Source organism: Cervus elaphus, chromosome 18 (genome assembly GCF_910594005.1).
Source record: "Cervus elaphus chromosome 18, mCerEla1.1, whole genome shotgun sequence".
NCBI classification, from domain to species: Eukaryota; Metazoa; Chordata; class Mammalia; order Artiodactyla; family Cervidae; genus Cervus; species Cervus elaphus.
Window position 1 is genome coordinate 26,469,947 of NC_057832.1, and position 21,094 is coordinate 26,491,040.

The 21,094-nt window shown below is 43.8% G+C and overlaps 1 protein-coding gene across 7 annotated transcripts in view; it reads left to right on the forward strand.

Annotated features, from left to right (window-relative positions):
- NXPH1 (neurexophilin 1) overlaps nucleotides 1–21,094 on the forward strand; it is a 465,780-nt gene that overhangs the window by 117,869 nt on the left and 326,817 nt on the right. For 5 of the 7 annotated variants that reach the window (XM_043872632.1, XM_043872635.1, XM_043872633.1 and 2 more), the window contains one exon: nucleotides 194–357. The exons of the other annotated variants lie outside the window; for them this stretch is intronic. In XM_043872632.1, the coding sequence (XP_043728567.1) occupies nucleotides 304–357 (54 nt within the window). In that variant the 5' untranslated portion in view covers nucleotides 194–303. The remainder of the gene's footprint in view (nucleotides 1–193; nucleotides 358–21,094) is intronic. 7 annotated transcript variants of the gene reach the window in all.

Below are 21,094 nucleotides of genomic sequence, written 5' to 3' on the forward strand. Positions count from 1 at the left end.
CCCGCCTGCCTGCGGACGACGGCGCGCTCTCGGGTTTCAGGCGCTGGATTTACTCGCTTTTGCATTTCTCCTGCCTCCCCCACCTCCGGGTTTTTTGGTCCACCCCTCGCGCCACGACCCCCTTTCCCCGCTTGGTCACCAAGCCTAACCTTGCCCGCTTGGTCATGGGATGTCTAATTTCATTTGTATCTAGGCTGCTGAGAGCGCTCCTGGCTCTGTAAAGTGGATGTCAGGTGGATCTATGTTTGTGAAGGAACAAAGACTCAGCGAAGGCACCGCCGAGGAAGTTTGAGACGCGGGAGGATGCAGGCTGCGTGCTGGTACGTGCTTCTCCTCCTGCAGCCCACCGTCTACTTGGTAAGTCGCTGCCAATCCCGCGCCCCCTCGATCCCACCCTGGTCGCGAGGCCAGGCAACTGGGGGCGCGCGGGAGGAGGGTGAGACCGTCAGTTCAGCGGGAGCGGCGTTCCTAGCGTCGGTGTTGGGAGAACTTTGGCAAGCTGGTCTCCGGATCCCTGTGGGATTTTCTCGGGTTTCCTGCTCCGGTACACCCTCTTCTGTGCCTGATTCTAAATCGTGTGCAGGGCGCCCTAGACACCCAGAAACCGAGGAGATAGCTGGACGGGATGCTTTATGGGGAGAGATGGCAAAGAGAAGGGGTGGGAGACAGGGGACTCAATAGTTCTTCCAGAGGCTTTGAAGGTAAATCCACCCGCCGAACCCGCAGCTTGGCGATGTGGCACGTAAAGAAGTGAGGGCAACTTTGTTGGGCTTGCGGGTTCAGACGGGGCAAGTATAGCTGTCAGACAGGAAGACCGCAAGCGTCCAGAGTTAAGTCCGAGATGCTCCAGCAAACATATACAGGCTCCCCCTCCTCCTCCTCCCAGTCTCTCCTGTCCACTAGTACCCCAGTTCCAGTGCTGAGCCCCTTATTAGGACTGGAGACCTTGTCACCAGGGAGCAACTGCTGCCTAGTCCTCCCTGAGCCGTTTTCTGGGGTCTGGACTCTGCACACTGTTGGAACTGGGGTTGTCCTGGGGCGGGGGCTTAGACGGAAGCACTCTGTCGTGGTGGTGGTGGATGGGTAGTTTGGTAGCTGTGGGCACCGCCTGGAGCCAAGACCCAGAGCGCAGTTTCTGGGGTCTGGCTTCAGGGAGGGCCAAGGGCCATCTTATCCTGCTGGTGAAGTTGTGTGCCGAGGGCACGGAACTCCATAACCCACCTCTGGGCCGCAGGAGCACACGGAGCGCTGTGTGTTCTGGCTGGGGCCGAGAAGCCCTGGGGAGGCCCGATGGGTTGCATAGTGAATGGAGTGAGTATTGCCATTCCTTAATCCCAAGGGCTTCAGAACCCACAATCCTGGGTGCAAAAGGGTTGCTATCCCTGCAATAGAGAGCGTTTCCCAACCGTTGTCTTGGTGCCTGTGACTTCAGGGCTGCCAGTCGAGTGAACTCTCTGTATGCTAATGAGTGTGTAAGTATACGTATGTGAATATGAATGTGAGGGTTGTTTCAGCTTGAATCCAAGAACCCTCAATGTCTGTCTTTGCACCTTTATCGCCTGACCAGGGCAGCCGCGGACGCCAGAGGGCGCTGCGCGTCAGTGTCCTCGCCTACAGGACACCTTGGGGTAAACAGGTGAAAGCTCGGGCAGCCAATCCTAAAGAACGGCCTTTCTGACTCCGTCACCGAAGTCTGTGACTTCCCTGGCTGAAACGCAGACAGAATGCAAAAAGTGTCCTTCCCCTTTCTCATCTTCAATCCATCTTGCCCCCACCTGTGTCCAGTAAACCCTCTGACATTGAGAGCTTAGAGATGCAGGGCAGAAAGTTTGGCCTAAGGAAACCCAGGACTTGTTTATTGAAAGAAAGGGGAGGGACCGCAAAGTGAAAGCGACCGAGGGGGGAATATGAAGGATTCCCTCGACATGGAAACCCTCCTGCCCCTCTCCTCTGCATACCTTTACGCCAGACCTGAACCTCCGGACTGTTCCTCTGTCCTTGAACTGTGCTCGCGAACGCAAGGCAAAAGCTCGCGGCTGTGGTGCAGTTTATTGCTTGGAGCAAGTATTTCGATAGTCTGGAAAATAATCTATCAAAAGCAGAAGTGAAATCAATACGTTGTGTTAAATTTTAAATGTGTTTGTTGGCAGTTAAACCGTTTTCCACTCATTACAACAACAGTGCTGGATTTATTCTAATGCTCTGCGTTCTCAACAACAAGCGCATTAATTCTCCTTTAATTGTAAACTGGGAGCATTTGAAAACCATTCAGTGTGCAAATTATGCTGATTCAATTACCGTTTAGTTACAGACTTCATTACCTGAATGCCTTTTGGCAACACAGAGAAAGGAGACAATTTTTCCAGTTTCACTCAAAACCATACAAAATGTGAACAATAAAATAGAGAAGGCGATTTAGAAGTCCATTCTTTTCCTCTTGGATCTAAAGTTGTTTTGTGTGTCGGGGATTAGAAACCACGAAAAACAAAAGGCTGGTGGCTGTGACCCAAGGCAGTGTTTCCAGGGATTGTAGTCCCATGGTTATTTGTCGGCAAAATCCAGAGCGGTTTTCCTAGAGGAGCAAGAAGCTGATTTTTCCCATGAAAATGAATTTAGAAGGGTGAATTGGGCAGTCAGAACAGAATGGCTTTAGGCAAGTAAGTAAGTGATAATCCTTGATTAAACCTCTAGGGCAACGAGGAGGACTAAGTAGTGGTCAAAGCTTCTCTCTCCATCTATTTTATTAAATAGCAGGTACAGTAACTGAATCTATCATTTGTTAGTAGTCACACCCCACAACAGCCCAGACCTCTGTAAGAAACTGCAATAGATGCCTGCAGGTTGTCGGGAAATGCTTCAAGTTACACTCCAAAAAGTCAGGGGTGGCATAAACATAATTTTACTTTTCCCCTTGAATTGGCACAATCCAGGGAGGAGTTTAATGAATGATTTTTTGCTTGTCTTTATGGACTCACACAGCTAGTTAAGTGACAGGGGCACCGTTTGTACCTTATCTCATAGCTGATATTACAGTGCACCTTTCTCTTTAAGACCCTCGAAACCCAGTTATATTTCCCAAGAAATAGTCACACATTATGTTTGGTAGTAGGATTTGTTCAGGTATCTCCTGTACAACAATATTTAGGCTTCTGCTTGTATAGAGAGAGATGCCTTAAATACTCCCAAATTTGGGGAGATTTATTGAAAATGAAAGACAATTCTCTAACCAGCAGCTCAGTGTTCCAGATTTAAGCTACAGTTCCCTGCTTGTATTTAGGTGAATGTTCTCAGAGTATGTTTCTTGGCCCAGGTTCTTTGAATCCCTGTTCTAGGTTGAATATTTTGAGTCTTTTTGTGTTGTGAGAGATCAGCCTGTCCTGTTTAAAATGAGAAGCTTATTTTAGTACTACTGCAATGGGAAGTTAATTAGAAATGTATCTGTAAAGTTACCTTCTGAAGCATATTAGCTAAGATACTCAACAGTCACCACAGAGTTAACTCCAGCCATAAACACAGGGAATTAGGAAATCTTTTTTTTTCTTTTTTTTTAAAATAGAGGCAAGGAAGTCTTCTGTTTACTGAATGTTATTGAATTGCAGATTTAAAAATCTGAAGTTAGGAGGAGAGACACCTATAGTGTAACAATACTTGTTAAAAATAAAAAAGTCCTGCAGTCTCTGTTCTCCTGTCAGTTCTGGACTGATTCCAGAATATTTTCAGTATGATATAATGGGGTAACAGACAATAGCATTTTAACAGAATTGAAGCACATACTGAATAATCTAGGGAAATGTGGTTTCTGACTGTGAAGAATGGGGGTAGGTCCTACGTGGAGTTGTGAGCTGAAGGACAGGTATGGGCACACAGGGAGGCACCTCCCAGCAAAAGTCAGAGGGGCCCTGCTTGGGGGTCACCTGTGACAATTTTCAGAGTCAAGAATTAAGTCTAATGAGCACTCCCAGGGCATGTTAACAAAAAATTTACTCAGATACTGAATCCTAGATTCTGACCAGAGGTTGAATGATGTTACTGTGATCAAGTCAAATATCCATAGTCTATTCTGAGAAGAGTTCCCTTGTCCTCCCAATTTGGTTTCCACCATTTCTTGTAGGAAATAAATTTGCTAATGATTTAGTTGCTTTTTAACCAAGAAAGGCAAAAAATGGGAAGTTCTTTCTAAAACTTGTGCTTAAAAAACCTTTCTAATTCATCTATTCCCTCGAATTTAGGGTATCTTAAAATATGAATTCCATGCCAGTTGTTTAATAGAGGTTAAAGTGTGGTTAATACGTTTATGGAATGCTACCTCTACACTGTTAGAAGCCAGACTGGGTGAATTCCACTGTTTATGAAGATGGCTGTTAAGAAATGTGGAAACTAAGGGAAAATTAGCAGGAAAGAGACCACCAATGCTTGTCCTTTGGACTAGATATATGTATCTCCCATCCTTTGAAAATTAAGCCAGCTGCCCACTGAACATTTTAGTTAATTTCAGCTTATTCCTGAAAAGAGAAGCCCATTAACCCCTCACAGCGGCAGTTCAGTGTTCTCTGTTAAGGCCAGTTCTTGAAGGCAGTGCTGTGAGTTACCCAGCTCCACTGAATTTCCTGACTCTTCTGCTCTAGCTGAGCCTTCCCCATACTGGATTAAACCTAGCTTTGTGAAGGAGCCTATGCCCCAGCAGCACAAAATGAGAATCCATCAGTCTCAAGACCTGTTCCAGGGCTCTGTAAGAGGAGAAGGTGTTACTGTTCAGGTATTTCCCTGAAATATTCAACTCTCCACTGATCAGCAAAACAGCTCCCTGGGTGTGTGGAAAGCGCTTGGCTGGTTGCACTTCTGCTCACTTCCAGGAGGATGAGAGTGGTCTGGGGCCTTCCAGTGACAGCTTTGGGGAAACCGCTTTCAGTATTAGAAGGAGAGAACTAGAATTGCTCCAACTTCCTCAGCAATATTTCCCCAGAAAGCCATTAAGTTCGTGGCTCCTCTTTGTGTGAAGTTGATTTCCATTTGGCTTCAAATTGTTGATGGCTATTTCCTCCTTAATGAAAGTGTTGTCTGGATGAAAAATATATCGGGTGGCAGGGAAATTGGTTGATTTTTTTTTTTTTTTTTTTTGAGATAGGTGCCCACTGTCTTACTTTTCTATCTGAGGGAAGATTTCCTGTAGACTACAGAAATTGACAGTATTATTCTGGTAATAACAACCGGCGACAATATTTTCAAGAGGGCATTTGAGTGATGAAAGCATTTGGATATTGCCTTTTCAAATAAGCAATTTTCTGGGCTTTAGTTTTTATCAGGGGTGGGGGAGAAGGGGCCAGGCATTGGCAGAGGGATGCCTTCTTGGTTTCATCTAGTTCTGAAATACCCAGGTACTTGTCAGCCTTGTTTGGGATTCCCGGGTCTGGAAAGCTCTCAGTGAGTTTGACTGTCCTGGCGGTTGATATTAAGGGAAGGGAATCCTCTTCCTTGCACTCTTCTGGCCATAAAAAAAGCTGATGGAAGCTGTGAAAGTTTGCCTGCTCTCAAGTGACTAGTTAGGAAGTGTACCTTCAGATTTTTTCTTTTTTTTTTTTTTAAAGACAATGTCTAGGTCTGGTTCGATTCAGGTTCAGGAAAGTTCCCTTAAAGCAACTCTGTGCTATAAGAGCTTCAGATCTCATTCCAAGACCTTAACGAGTCCTCACCATTTAAATTAATAGGGAGAGGTAGAAGAATCAGGTCGTCCAGTCAGCGACTTCCAGGAGCCGCTGGGTGGCCATTCGCGTCTGCTCCCTCGCCTCCCCCTACATTCTTCTAGCCTGTCCTGCCTACTGTTTGCAGGAAGTTGCGATCTTGATTTATCCGCTGCACAAGCTCGCGACCAGCTTTTTCTCTAAGTCAGCACTAACCCCTCCCGGAGCTTGGTAACTACGGCGCGCGCGCATTTTTCTGCTGCCGATTGGCATGTTGACGACTCCGCTTGAAGGAATGTGACAATAAAGTGGGAACCAAAGCTTGGCAAGCACTTAATCAAGGATAAAAAGGTTCCGCTGTAAGGATGTCACTCAATTTATTGTGAAAGTCGAATGAATTACGTTTAATGAAAGTGCTCCCCAGATGAATATTACTGGCAATTTCCTGAGTTGGCTCTGTCAGCTCAAGATGAGAAAATGCCAACCCAGATCAGGAAAGAGCGCCCGTCTCAATTACTATGCAAGCTTTCCAAGAGTGGTTTTTTATTGAGATGATATATACCGGCGGCTTCTTCAAGCTCCTCAGCGCGCCCTGGAGCGCGTGTGCGCATTTTCCAAGTTTGCTGTCTTACCCTCGCGGCTTGCTGGCTGTTGTTTAAACTTATAATGAGCTCGCCGCGATTCAGCTGCGGGCCGAAAACCTAATTACCTCCTCTGTAAACAGTTTTCCCTAGTATATTTTGTTTACTACCGAGGTGGGGGCTGGCAGGGGGTGGGTGGGGGTGGGGTGGAGAGACTTCCCTTTCTCGGGATCCCTTTGTCATAGAAAGATCCTTGGCTTCTGGTCGGGGGATCGGGGTATTGGAAGGCAAGGCGGCACCCGGAGTGGGGGCGTTGGTGTGTGTCTGCTGTAGGGTCTCGGGAACAGCCAGAGTGCAAGTGCCTCTCCCGCCGCGGCTAGCGAAAAGCCTTCTCTGGCTCCTACTTCCTTTAAATTAATGAGGGCTTTTTACTTGCGCAAGCCGGAAATAAGGTGGGGAGAGGGATAGGCAGGCCGCAGCCTCAGCTCACCAATTCATCTGCATGAGAATGGGAAACAGTGAGGCTTTTCTCGTACCATTCCTATCTCCTACAATAAGACAAATCGCTGCTTATAAAAACCTAGTGTTTCCTTAGAAACTGGCTCCTGGGGGCTCGGCTCGTCCCTGCGGAACCTGACTCTGGCCAGGTCTCCCCCATTATCCCCGCCACCGTAATGGATTCTGACGGGAAGGATCCGAATCTGCGGCTCGAGGGGCGCAAAGAGAGGCTGCGCGCCTTCGCCCCACCTGAGGGAGCGGGCGTCCTCCTGACACATTCCTCCCTACGTCTCAGACACCCCTTCCCACCCATTGATTTTCAAGGCCATTTCAAGTAGTCTTCTACAGTTAGAAGCGAGAAACTTCCTTCGACGTAGGCTTCGTACCCTCGTCTCGGAAACTCAGTCTTCCGACCGAAGCCTTGGAGTGTTCACGCCGGGGAAGTTGCCCAGTTGGAATCTCCGCCTTCACAGCTGCGAGCTCTATTGTCTGCTTTTAGCTTCAGGTGACCTCCAGCAGTCCCCAAGGGTTTATGAAAACACAGGTGCAGCCCTGTCGTATCTGGACCCCAAACCCTCACACCAAAGCGTGGCATCTGGGGAGCTCTTCGTCGACGCTGTCAGCTTCGGTGCTCCTGGGGTAGCAGGCAGAACAGCAGCGGTTCTCCGAAGGGAGGCCGCAGAGCGGAGAGTGAATGGGGCGGTGGCCGGCGGCCTGCGGCTGGGCAAGCGCGGCCCGCAGAGCGATTCTTCAGGACCGCGGACAGCGCCACAGGCTCCGCCCCGCCGGGGGCCCGCAGCCTGGCCAAGCTCCCAGCCGCCTCGCAGGCTCGGCCCCTCGAAGCAGAGTGGCGCTTTCTGCGGACTCCTTGCTACCGCCCAGTCGCGACCTTAACGACCCGCCTCTCCCTCCTGAACTGAAATGAACTGAAGCTCCGATCGCTAGGTCCCCGAGGTTTCTTGCGGTCCTCTCGTTAGCACCCCTTCTCCCGCCCCCTCCCTGGTTGCGGCGTCACGTGTTTGCCACAGAATTTGTCCCCAAGGAGATGAATCCTTCTTTTCCTCCACTTTCTCCTCCCCTGCCCCTCTTTCCTCACACAGTCTGTTAAATCTACCCCTCCTCCCAAACAGAAACTCGAATCCAGTGAGGTAGAGCTGTGTCTTTAACAATGTAAAAGAAAGGAAACTGAGGTAGGAGGAGGGGAATCAACTGTCTCGGAAGAGTAAAACCAAGTGGGGAAAAGTGATTCCTGCCCTATCTCCCACCTGCGGGGAGCACGGCTGAGGCCCCCCAAGTCCCCCTCCAGGATATGCGCTTTTAAAAAGCAGCGCGGGTTGCGGTGGGGCGAGGGGTCCTAATTATTATGAATTTCCAAAGGAGCAGTAATTATTTACGGAGAGCAGGAGAAACCACGGCCGGAGCAAGGGAATCGATATATTTGCTATCGAAAGTGCCTGGCTCGCCTTTAATGCAGACGAATGGGGATGTAGCCTCATTATTTTCCGTGGTTAGACTCCCCGGCGTGGGGCCTGAAGCAGCGTGGAATCTATCATCATTAGATCCGGGATGGGGAGAGGGGTAATTTCTCCTTATTTACTTAGCAAAACAAACAAAGGTCCCACCAACCCTAGCCCCTCAAACACGGATACACAGCCGTCGTCCCTCTTCTTCTTCCCCGCCCCTCGCCCCCTTGCTCCAGCTGGTGTTGCACACTCCCCCGGGGCCTTCCACAGCGCTCCAAAGCGGGCACCGCGGTCACTTAAAGTGCGCGCAGTTCCTCCTCGGCGGCCGTCACGCGTTGATTTGGTCCAGAAGGAAGCCGGAGAGTACCGAGCGTTGGCGCTAGGGGTTCTCTGTGTCAAAGGCGAAGGTTGGCGGGGAAGTCCCGTCCTTTGCTCTCGCCCCTTGCGTCAGAGTCAATCCTTTCTGGACGCCCGATTCTGCAAATCCCCGCAGTATTAAAGGAGCAGCGGTCTGGCAGGTAGTGCTCCATCAACCCGGGTGAGAAGCCAGCTTGGGAAAAATGGGAGCCCGAGAGAACGAAGCTGGAGGCGAAGAGAGGTCGGAAATTGAATAGAAAGGGAAGAGAAGGTTTAAGCATAACGCCTCCAGGGTATTCTCGAGGGCCCCAGTGAGAACGGCCTCTGCTTGCTCCAGGTGAGATGCTGGCCTTTTGCCTGCAGGCCAGCGAGGCGCAGTTTTCCAGGAGTGGGAGTGGGCCCCACGTGTCCTCACTGAGGTCGCTGAACTGCCGAGGGTCCTGCCTAGATTGCATAGCCTTTCCCCATTTCTCTTCCTTCGTGGAGCCCTCAGTCCATGGCACATTCTTTCTCACTCTCAGGAGTTGCCTGACTTTTCTGGTAGGCCCTTGCTGGGACGAAACTTGTATTCCTGTACAAGTGTCTTCACTGTTCTTTAAAGTGAGGGGTGTGTGTGTGTCTGTGTGTGTGTGTGTCTGTGTGTGTGTGTGTGTGTGTGTCTGTGTGTGTGTGTGTGTGTGTGTGTCTGTGTCTGTGTTTAAGTGCTTGGTCTTCATCTGACCGCCCTTCCCTTATTTTAGCACATCAGTGCTGCAGAAAAGATAGAGTGGCCCTTAAAAGAAACCTCTAACTCCACCTCCTTAATTGCAGTAAAACTATGATAATTATAATGACATTTATAATAACATTGATAAGAACAAAATTTAAAATTGTAGACTTCCTTCCAGTCACTGAATAATAATAATATCCTTCTCCTCTGGGATTTTCTTTTCTTCAGAGCCCAGCTTTTCATGGTATATTGTGACCACTGAGTGTCTTTGTTTCCTTGCGGCAGGGACAGCCAGCCAACACAATACCAGGACTATATGATTTATTGGCATCTTTTCCCCCACCATCTTCATTTTCAGAGGCTTTATAATTAAACTCTGTGAGATGTATGTAACATAAATCCAGTGGAGGACCTTTTTATTTATATTTATATATCCTGCTGAGAAAGGAAAATTAAGGAAGTGCTTATATTGAGGTAATAAGCCTGCTTTGATATTAACAGAAATATCCCTTTAATTTACTTTTCTTAAGTCTAGTAAAAGACTGTCTTTATGAAACCAGATCCTATCCCATAGTCATGCCTGTTTAAGGAGAGATCCCAATCAAGTGAAAAACACCTTTATTAGCTTGTACTAACTTAGTGGAGAAAAAGGCCAGGCTAACCACTCGCTGGAAATACATACCAGGCTAAACATGGCAAAATTGTAGCATGATGTGGGGAGCTGAGCAGCTAGCTGGACACAGCTACAAAGCCCTGCATTTTTCTGCTTCTTGCTGCCTCTGACCCATCACATTGCACATTTACAAACAGAGCAATAGGGCCTTCCAGAGCCAGCATAGAGACATCATGCTGTACCTCAACAGGAATGTTAATAAAACTGACAGTCAGGCTAAAAGGAAGGAGGCACAGATTTCCTTCTCTAAGATAAGTTATTTCCAGAAAGATTATGATAGAAAGTCTTGTGAAAAGGTCCTGGCTTAGAAGAGCCTTTTCTATGTACAGGTTAAATACACTTACACATGTAAGAACAAGACTGGGTATACATCTGTACATCTGTTCTTTCAAGGAGTCCATGGAAAATTATAACGGGGAATTCTTTTCTTTTTCTAAGTCGTTGGACTTGAAATTCCAACTTGAGTCTGACAGTACCATTTCCTTGATAGGGATCTAGTACCTGATACTGCATTGTCGTCCTGTTTATGTCAGTATTTTCAGCTGTAGAATGAACACAGCTTGAGTGAAGAAGAGCTATTGGCATGATAGCTGGAATTTTAGTGAAGTACATATATATGCCAACCTCTCCAACAGAACTTTGGAAAATGATACTTCTCCTTGTAACCTTGTAGCTGAATGCTATTAGAGGCCCACAGGTATATAAAACAGCTTATATAAAATTAATGGACTGCTTTACATTCACAAGCTCTTACTTGTGAAGCCCTTGTAAAAAATCATATCTATTTAAAATAGGAAGAATATAAAGTCAGGTTTGGTGTGCAATCAGTGGTTGTAAATGGTTCGGTGAAATATTTGTTTTGAGTGAGTTTGACAATGTGGTGGAAATTTATTGTTCACCTTTGTTCACTGATGTGCGAGTCCTAAAGTGGCTTCTTCTTTTATGTACTTACACAGTTTTGATACTGATTATAAGGTTCAAAGGCAACATTGAAGCACATAATCGAAATTTTAGGAAAGATGAATTGACTTAGTAGATTGCAAAGAGATCCTTGAGTTACCATGGAGTTACATACACACACACACACACACACACACACACAAAATACCCTCCAACTTTGCCTTTTTGTTTTGTTTAAAGTGATCAACATATACTTATTGGCATTGTGTAACTGGCTATTCTATATGCATTTTTGAATAAGAAAATGGAATCTAGTGCCTGATACTGAACTGCTCTATGCAGTATGTTTTAAGTTAGCATCAAACTTCATAAAAATAGACTTTCTGAATATAGTGAAATTATTAAAATACATCTCTTCTTGTTTTTCATTCATGTGGACAAAATTTAGAAAAACGAGAGATCCTCATTCTTTTTTCCCTCCAAACATATATTAAAGATGACATTTTTCTTTAATCTGTTACTTGGTTTATGATCTCAAAGACAAGCCATAAGCCCCACTATGGATATTTTTTTCCTTACTGTGCATTTCATTTGGGGAATGAAACATTATTTTCCCTCCTACCTTATTGAACTGAGAACTTAATTATACACAGCGTGAAAGCATAGTGACATTTTCAAAATCTTCTTCCTCCTTCCCCCAACTTCACTCAGAGTTTACTGGGTAAACTTCTAGAATAGTCATACTTCTTTTTTGCTCCTTGTTAAAATGGCCACTAGACTACTGTGTTAACATCTCCTCTAAATGAGAAATAATTCTCCAGTTTACCAATCATCTACATGCATTGCTAATGCTGCTCAATATTTGATGGAATACTCTTTAAAACATGTGTTGGATTACATGAGATTCATTATACTTTTTGTTCCAATGAAAATGCCACAGTTAATCCCAGGTTTGATTCTAAAACTGAATTGTAGAATGATGAGTTGTGATTTGTTGTTGGAGCAGCTATGGTGTTGGTAATAGGACTGACTACATGGTCTCTGAAATTGGAAATATAAAATACCTTTACTCACATATTTTTTCCAATTAATTTGTGAATAGTTTTTTGTACCAGGGTACCATCATTTATTGTCTTACAGAATTAAATGCAGAGAAAGATGCAAACCACTGCATATGAAAAGACGTTATTCATGTGTAGTTAGTGTAGTATTTCTCTGGTCTTGATGTGAAACTTAATTGCTATTGATGTCGAGATTTTGCAGAACATGGCAGAGTTTTTGCCTCTTTCACAAGAAATATGTAATTGAATGATGAGTGCCTTGTGTTAGATTTTCAACCTTACTTCTTTGGGTTTAATAAGGCAGAGTTATGAATAGCTGTACCAGAGGCAGCCACCATCTCTAGCCATTATCAAACTAAAGCAGATCTGGCAGCAGCACATGTGAGCTGAGCACCGTTTCCGGATCTGCAGCTCTGCTCTCAGGCTGAAAGGCTCTGGAGCGTGGAAGCATGAAAAGTGAATGATTTGGCCTGAGATGTTTAATCCTGCCTTGCATTCTTGACTGAAATCTTTCACAATTAGACCAGCTCTAATTCATGTGTGGCCAGATAGATTTGCATATTTCTCAGATTGATGGTTTCCCCTCTCCGCCCCCCAGACAAATGTTGAAAAAAATGAGAAGTTTTAACAGAAAATCGACCTACCCAAAGATGGCTGATATGCTCCCAGAGACCACTACTGCAAACTAGGCAGATGATATCCTGGCACCTATTTGAAGAGACCCTGATGCTGGGAAAGATTGAGGGCAGGAGGAGAAGGGGATGACAGGGGATGAGATGGCTGGATGGCATCGCCAACTCAGTGAACATGGGTTTGGGTGGACTCCGGGAGCTGGTGATGGACAGGGAGGCCTGGAGTGCTGCAGTTCATGGGGTCGCAAAGAGTCAGACACAACTGAGCCACTGAACTGAGCCACTGAACTGACTGACTGATGCAGTGTCAACACTGAATTCATGGTAGAAATGTTAAGAGTTATGATGAAAAAGTAGGGGATTTCCTGGTCCAGTGAAGACTGGGCCACAGGAGAGAGGGAATAGGCCCTGTTCAATCAATTCAGATCTCTCTTCTTCCTTTCTCTCCCCTCTCTTATCTCTCACTTCAATTCTTAAGGGAAACTGCTAAGTCACTTCAGTTGTGTCTGACTCTGTGCGACCCCGTCCCTGGGATTCTCCAGGCAAGAACTCACTCCAGTGAGTGAGTTGCCATTTCCTTCTCCAATGCATAAAAGTGAAAAGTGAAAGTGAAGTCGCTCAGCCATGTCCAACTCTTTGCGACCCCATGGACTGCAGCCTACCAGGCTCTTTCGTCCATGGGATTTTCCAGGCAAGAGTACTGGAGTGGGGTGCCATTGCCTTCTCCGCTTAAGGGAAAAGGTATTGATAAAACACTTATTAGGAGAAAGTGAAAAAGTGAGAGTGTTAGTCGCTCTGTGGTGTCTGACTCTTTGTGACCCCATGGACTATAGCCCACCAGGTTCCTCTGCCCATAGAGTTCTCTAGGTAAGAATACTGGAGTGGGTTGCCATTCTCTTCTCCAGGGAATCTTCCCGACCCAGGGAGTGAACCTGGGTCTCCTGCATTGCAGGCAGATTCTTAATCATCTGAGCCATCAGGAAAGCCCCATTAGAAGAAAAGACAATGACAAGGTATTTTCTTAATTCTATGACCTTGGGCAAACTTTTTAACCTCTCAAATCTTAATTACCTATTCTGTAAAATGAGGCTAACACTACTTCCTACTCGACAGAGTTGTTACTGAGTATTAACCTCAATAATGCGCTACAGAGAGCTTAGAAAGGTGGCTGGCACATAGCAGTGGCAAATCAATAGTAAAGGAAGAAGGAGGAGGGAAAGGTTTATGAACCAGGTTCCCATGCCCCCAGCACAGCTGTTCCAGGGATGGCACACATCTTGACCCTAAGACCGAGCCCATCTTTTGTTGCCCTCTTATAGCTGGTTGACTGCTGTATAGTTTGCCCAGGGCTGCCCAGTAAGCCTTATGAATTTAATGGGAATAGTAACCATTGTGATTAAAACAAAAGAAAATGGCCATTTCTACAACAGCTGTCCAAGTGTTTACAGAAATGAAGAGACAATTCACTGGCAGGCCCAATGAACAGGTTGCCCAATTGAAATGAGAATTCTTGTGATGTTTTAATTTTAGGTGGCAAGCACTGTGGAGAGTTATTAAGATCTAATTTTAAGTATTGATTAATTTGTGGACACTATTTGCTTTTATTTACTTTTAACACTTGACATTCTTTTAAAATTTGCATACAAGGTAATGCAAATGTACAGCCCACTGGGTTTTAAAGTCCAAGGATGCCTGGACAGGGGATACAAGCTGCTTTTCTGCTCTGAAGTTCATTCTAGCTGCAAGCTTGAATGTGGTAGCACATTAACCCCCCCAGAAGTACTAGATGAAATAGTTTAGTGGGATGAGAGACAGCACCCGTCCCATATGCTGCTCAAAATATCTCCTGTAGCCTGCCATATGCCTTCTTCCAAGGCATTGTTCTGGATACCCAGGAAGGGTTCCTACAAAGAGACAGTATTTTGTGTCTTGGATTTGACTTGAGAGTGGGGACGGTGTGGAGATGACTGCAAAAGATAAAATCTCCTTTCCTGTTACACCCTGAGCCAAGCACTGTGCCCGGTTTTTGCATTGCTTTTTTAAAAATTTAGTTCTCTGGCTACCATTATTATCAATGAGGTACTGTTAATATTCTTGGGCTTCCTCAGTGGCTCAGTGGTAAAAATTCCACCTGCAGTGCAGGAGACAGTACAAGAGAAGTGGGTTTGATTCCTGGGTCAGGAAGATCCCCTGGAGGAGGACATGGCAACCCACTCCAGTACTCTTGCCTGGAGAATCCCATGGACAGAGCAGCCTGGAGGATTATAGTCCATAGAGTCCCAAAGAGTCATCCAAGACTGAAGCAACTTAGCACACACACGCATGCAAACACATGTATTAATGAGGCATATACTCTAGTTTTTCTTATGGCATTTATCCTTGAGAGTCCTGTTTTTCTGACAGCTGGTCAGGTACAATAGAGGATGCAAACCTATATTATTTCCCATATTATTTTATAAGCAAAATCTTTGCACATTGATGCAAACTAAGAAACTTTTAAAAATTGGTCTAGCTTAATACTTTACAGTCAAGATAGCCCCAAACCTTTAACTAGCTTAGCATAGGCATTTTTTATTGTGGCTTGGAGATGTGATTTAAAAGTAGAATAGAAAAATGCCCACAAAATATTTTATAGAATTACTCAGTCTATGTTGAGTTTAGGAATTTTTCTATTTCTGAAGTATAAAAGTAGATCCAAGATATTCCTGCCCAAAGCGGAGGCCCTCTGGCGTGAGATGAGGATAGAGAGTCTGGCTTCATTTCAGTCTTGTACTACATTTGACCTTGGGAGAGCTCAGTTATGCCTTGGGGCAAAAAAATTAAATGTTCCATTTTGCAGCAGTATCATCCTTCACCTTTATGTGGATTTAAAAATGTAAATAAAATTGCTTTCTGTAAATGGTATACATGAAGGTCATATTCATATTCTCTGTAAGGATTCAAAATGCCATTTGACCCATCATTGGCTCAATAGATAATAATGTATTCTATTAGTTTCTAGTAATCTACTTTTTAAGCATTTTATGACCCAATATTTTTACACTTAGTTCCTAGTTTGTGAAATAAGAAATCAGAAATAAACCTTTTAGCACTTCAGTGTAGATTTATTTATAGAATATGGGCTTTCAACTTTGAACTTTTAAAAATGCCAAATCCTCTCAGAATACAGTCGGGTTGAAAAATCTGCAATGAGAGAAGAACGTGCTTTTGAAAAATTTTGAGGGCTCAAGCTTATTCTAATTATTATTGGTGTTCCTTTCCTTGTAGGTCAGTCAGGAAATGAGGTTTGAGAACCCTCATAACAGAGTGCAACCAATGGACTTAGAAAGTAAAGTAACTGCTTTTTTGAGAGAGATGGTGTTTGAATTCTTTTCATTGAAATGTGGATAATAAGACTCTGATAGATCCTTGTATTTAATTGTCATGATTTTGATCGTTAATGACTTTTGATTGCTTCTTCTGGAGGCACCTGTCAGCCGTTTCCGAAGCACAGATGGCTTTATCAGCAGCAGTAGGAGTTCCTTTTTCTTACTAACCTTGAGCTGAACGAATTATTTTTGGTAAGATGAGCAGACCAATGTCATCACAAGTTTTTTTGTCTTTGGGAGATTATTTTGCTTTTTGAATAATGAATTGAGATCTCTCTGTTTCAAAAACTTCCAACTGTTTTTAAATTGTAGAGTGTATTAGTCATGACTATTCTCTGAGTAGATACATTATGAATATTCAGTGACCAAGGCCGTAAGACAAAGATGATAATATACCCATTTGCTTGAGGCAGTCTTGTTTTATGCCTATCATCTATATCAAAATACCTTCTCACTACTTTCAGAAGTGTTTTGGTGTAGATAATAGATTGTATGGTCATCTTATATACAACTTAATCTTCAACAGCTGAGAAAGGTTGATTACAAGTCTTTATGAAAGGCTTATAATTAGGAAATATTGTTGAATAGACAAGAAAATCATTCCCATCTTTTATGCCTTGTTTCTTCTGGGACATTCAGGGTCTTCATGAACTTGGGTAAGCAGAGTTCACTACCATAATGTGCTCCATGGAATGTATCTCATACTCTTTATTTAAAAATTTGGTAACATTAAAAATATCTGTATTACACAGTCATGGAAAAAGCAGATAGAAAAGGACTGGATTATGAGCCACACACAGGTCCTGCAGGGTGGTACCCGCATGGAGAATTGCTTTGGTCCAGGGCCCAGAAACTGAACATTACCAGTGTTAACTTTAAGAAATAGACTCACTATAACAAGAAGATCATGTTGACAATGCCCTTTTGCTATGAGAAGAATATCTGAAGTACTATTCAGACCACTTTCCTTTCATTATGGTAACTCTGGAGAATCCAATTGGTAACTAAAACTTTATACACGCATATTCTGAAGCTGTTTAGTCAAAGCTATGGTTTTTCCAGTGGTCATGTATGGATGTGAGAGTTGGACCATAAAGAAGGCTGAATGCTGAAGAATTGATGTCTTCGAACTGTGGTGTTGGAGAAGACTCTTGAGAGTTCCTTGGCCTGTAAAGAAATCAAACCAGTCAATCCCAAAGGAAATCAATCCTGAATATTCATTAGAAGGACAGATGCTGAAGCTGAAGCTCCAGTAATTTGGCCACCTGATGTGAAGAGCTGACTCATAGGGAAAGATCCTAATATAGGGAAAGGTTGGAGGCCACAGAAGAAGGGGACAACAGAGGATGAGATGGTTGGATGGCCTCATCGACTCAACAGACATGAGTTTGAGCGAACTCTGGGAGACAGTGAAGGACAGGTAAGCCTGGCGTGCTGCAGTCCATGGGGTTGCAAAGAGTCAGACATGACTGAGCGACTGAACAACAACAAAACTACTCAGCAATAAAGAATCCATCTGCTAATGCAGGAGATATGGGTTAAATCCCTGTCCAGGAAGACTCCCTGGAGAAGGAAATGGCAACCCATTCCAATATTCTTTTCTGGGAAATCCTGTGGACAGAGGAGCCTGGGCAGCTATAGTCCCTGTGGTTGCAAAAGAGTTGGACACAACTTAGGGACTAAACAACACACACACACACACACACACACACACACATATGTATGTATATATATTTGACTTTGGGGTTACTTCATAAGAGGCATAGCAGAGTGCAGAGTAGAGTCAAAGGTTCCCTTTTTCTGTCTTGTGTCTTCCTATCCTTGGTAGTTCCGAGCATGCATCACCCTGTTTGCCTCTCTGAATCCTTGTTTTCTATGCTGACAAACCCACTCGGTGTTTTTGAGACATTTTTCTCTAGATGTTTTACTATCACCGATGAAAGTTCAAACAGCTGCTCCTGTGGACCTATTGAATATTCTTCCTATTCCCATTTTTTGTTTTCTTACATCTTCCAAAGGCACTATTTTCTTCCTTAATGTCTTGGTTCTTGATGGGCTAGAACCTAATTGACACGCTTGATCCTTCATCATGTTTTACATCTGTTTTTTAAGGGCTCTGCATGGCCCTGAGACTAGGAGTGTGAATACATGATGTTGATTTACTAGGTTTCTTTTTTCGCACCTCTACTCAGGGGCTCTTCATAATGGGTAATTCAAGCAATTAGGCAAAGTCATTTAGTGTGCAGGGGATGAGAGGAGAAGATGGTATTTTCCACGCCTCTGTGCAAATGCTTGACCTGTTTTTAAAGGACACATCCTGTAGGCATGTCTTGGTTTGTCCAGTTTTCATGGGATGATAGAAGTTGGTGCCCGATAAAGCATTAAAAAAAGTGGGGATAGGGTGAGGTCGCTGTGGGGATTGATACCAGAAGCGCTTCACACATTCTCTTGTGTTTTGCAAATGTATGACTGAAGTTAAATGGACCCTCCTAGGTAAGAAGCGTCAGTGTATATTGTCCAGTTCAGGACATGAGTGTGCTTCTTACTTTGCTTTTCTGGGAAAATTTCATGAGGTATTGTTCCCTGGGAATCTAATTTGTGCTGGTCTTTGGCAAGGATAGTTAAAATTTTATAAAAATTTCATTTTTAGTTTTCATTGTGGTAAAATATATATAACATAAAACTTACTATCTTAACCACTTTTGAGTGTACAGTTCAGTGTTGTTAAGTACCTCCACATTGTTGTGCAACCAATTTCCAGAGCTCTTTTCATCTTGCAAAAACTGAAGCTCTATCTATATCCATGAAACAACTCTCCATTTCTCCCTCCCTCCAGGCCCTGGCAAATACCATTATGCTTTCTGTCTCTCTCTTTTTTTTTTGCTTTCTGTCTCTTTGAATTTGACTACTCTAAGTATCTCGTATAAGTAGAGTCTTATAATATTTGTCCTTTGGTGATGGCGCTTATTTCTCTTAGCATAAAGCCCCCTAGATTCATCCATGTTCTGGCATGTATCAAAATTTCCTTCTTTCATAATAAATTTACTTAATCTGACCATACTTATCAACTTTTTAAATTATTTGTTGATTTTGAGTCATATAAAACTTTAACCTACACCCAGATATTTTTTTTTTTTTTTTTAGATTTTTATTTGCAAAAAGGAGAGAGGAAATGCTCATCACACTTGCTAAAAAACTTCTTAAGCCTCTCTGTCGGACACTACAGGGTTTAAGATTGCAGTGTGGGAAGAATAAAAAACAAGGAGCATTTGCACAGCAACTGACTGTTAAGGAAGCATTCTCTCTATGCTGTGTGTGTGTGTGTGTGTGTGTGTGTGTGTGTGTGTATGTGTGTGTGTGTGTGTGTGTGTGTGTGTGTATGTGTGTGTGTATGTGTGTGTGTGTGTGTATGTGTGTGTGTGTGTGTATGTGCGTGCACTCAGTCGTGTCTGACTCTTGGCGATCCATGGACTGTAGCTGCCAGGCTCCTCTGTCCATGGGATTCTCCAGGCAAGAATACTGGAGTGGTTTGCCATTTCCTACTCCATACACCCAGATATTATAATAATTATCCATATTTTCTTCTTGCACATATTTGGTTTTACTTTTTTACATTTAGAACCCTGATCCATTTTACATTTATGTCTTATGTATGGTGTTGTATTAGTCTAATTTTATTTTTTCAAATGGCTAACCAGACATTCTGGCATCATTTGTTTAAAATTCTACGTTTGCTTTGGTGATTTCAGATGATGATTTTTTCATATACTAAATATCCTTGCATCTGTTTCTCATCCATTGGTCTGTTTGCCTCTGTATGCACCAGTACCACACCATGTTAATTAAAAAGGCTATCTTCTTCTTCTTGTTGTTTAGTCACTCCAGTCGTGTCTGACTCATTGTGACCCCATGGACTGCAACATGCCAGGCTTCCCTGTCCTTCACCATCTCCCAGAGTTTGCTTAAACTCATGTCTGTTGAGTTGGTGATGCCATCCAACCATCTCGTCCTCTATTGTCCCCTTCTCCTCTGGCCTTCAACTTTCCCCTGTATCAGAGTCTTTTCTAATGAGTCAGCTCTTTGCATCAGGTGGCCAAAGTATTAGAGCTTCAGCTTCAGCATCAGTCCTTCCAATGAATATTCAGGATTGGTTTCCTTTAGGATTGACTGGTGTGATCTCTTTACAGTCCTGGGGATTTTCAAGAGTCTTCTCTAACACCACGGTTCAAAATCATCAGTTCTTTGGCGTTCAGCCTTCTTTATAGTCCAACTCTCACATCCATACATGACCACTGGAAAAACTATAGCTTTGACTAGATGGACCTTTGTCTGCAAAGTAATGTCTCTGCTTTTTAATATGCTGTCTAGATTGGTCATTAACTGTTCTTCCAAGGAGCAAGCGTCTTTTGAGTCCCTGGCTGCAGTCACAATCTGCAGTGATTTTGGAGCCCAAGAAAGTAAAGTCTATCACTGTTTCCATTGTTTCCCCATCTGTTTGCCGTGAAATGATGGGATGCCATGATCTTAGTTTTTTGAATGTTGTTTTAAGCCAGCTTTTTCACTCTCCTCTTTCACTTTCATCAAGAGGCTCTTTAGTTCTTCTTTGCTTTCTGCTGTAAGTGTGGTGTCATCTGCATATCTGAGGTTATTGATACTTCTCCTGGCAATCTTGATTCCAGCTTGTACTTCATCCAGCCCAGCATTTCACATAATATACTCTCCATATAAGTTAAATAAGCAGGGTGACAATATACAACCTTGACATCCTCCTTTCCCAATTTGGAACTAGTCTGTTTTTCCTTGTCTGGTTCTAACTGTTGCTTCTTGACTTGCATACAGGTTTTGCAGGAGGCAGGTAAGGTGGTCTGATATTCCCATCTCTTGAAGAATTTTCCACAGTTTGTTGTGATATACATAGTCAAAGGCTTTAACATAGTCAATAAAGCAGAAGTAGATGTTTTTCTGGAATTCTTTCTTTTTCTATGATCCAGCAGATGTTAGCAAGTTGATCTTTGGTTCCTTTAACTTTATCTTATGTCTGTTGGAGCTGGTTCTCTCTCATAGTCTTTTTTTTCCCTCACCTTTATTGAGACATAATTGACATATAACATTGTATACATTTAAAGATAGAATGTAGAATATGATGATTTTGGTGGTGCTAGTGGTAAAGACTC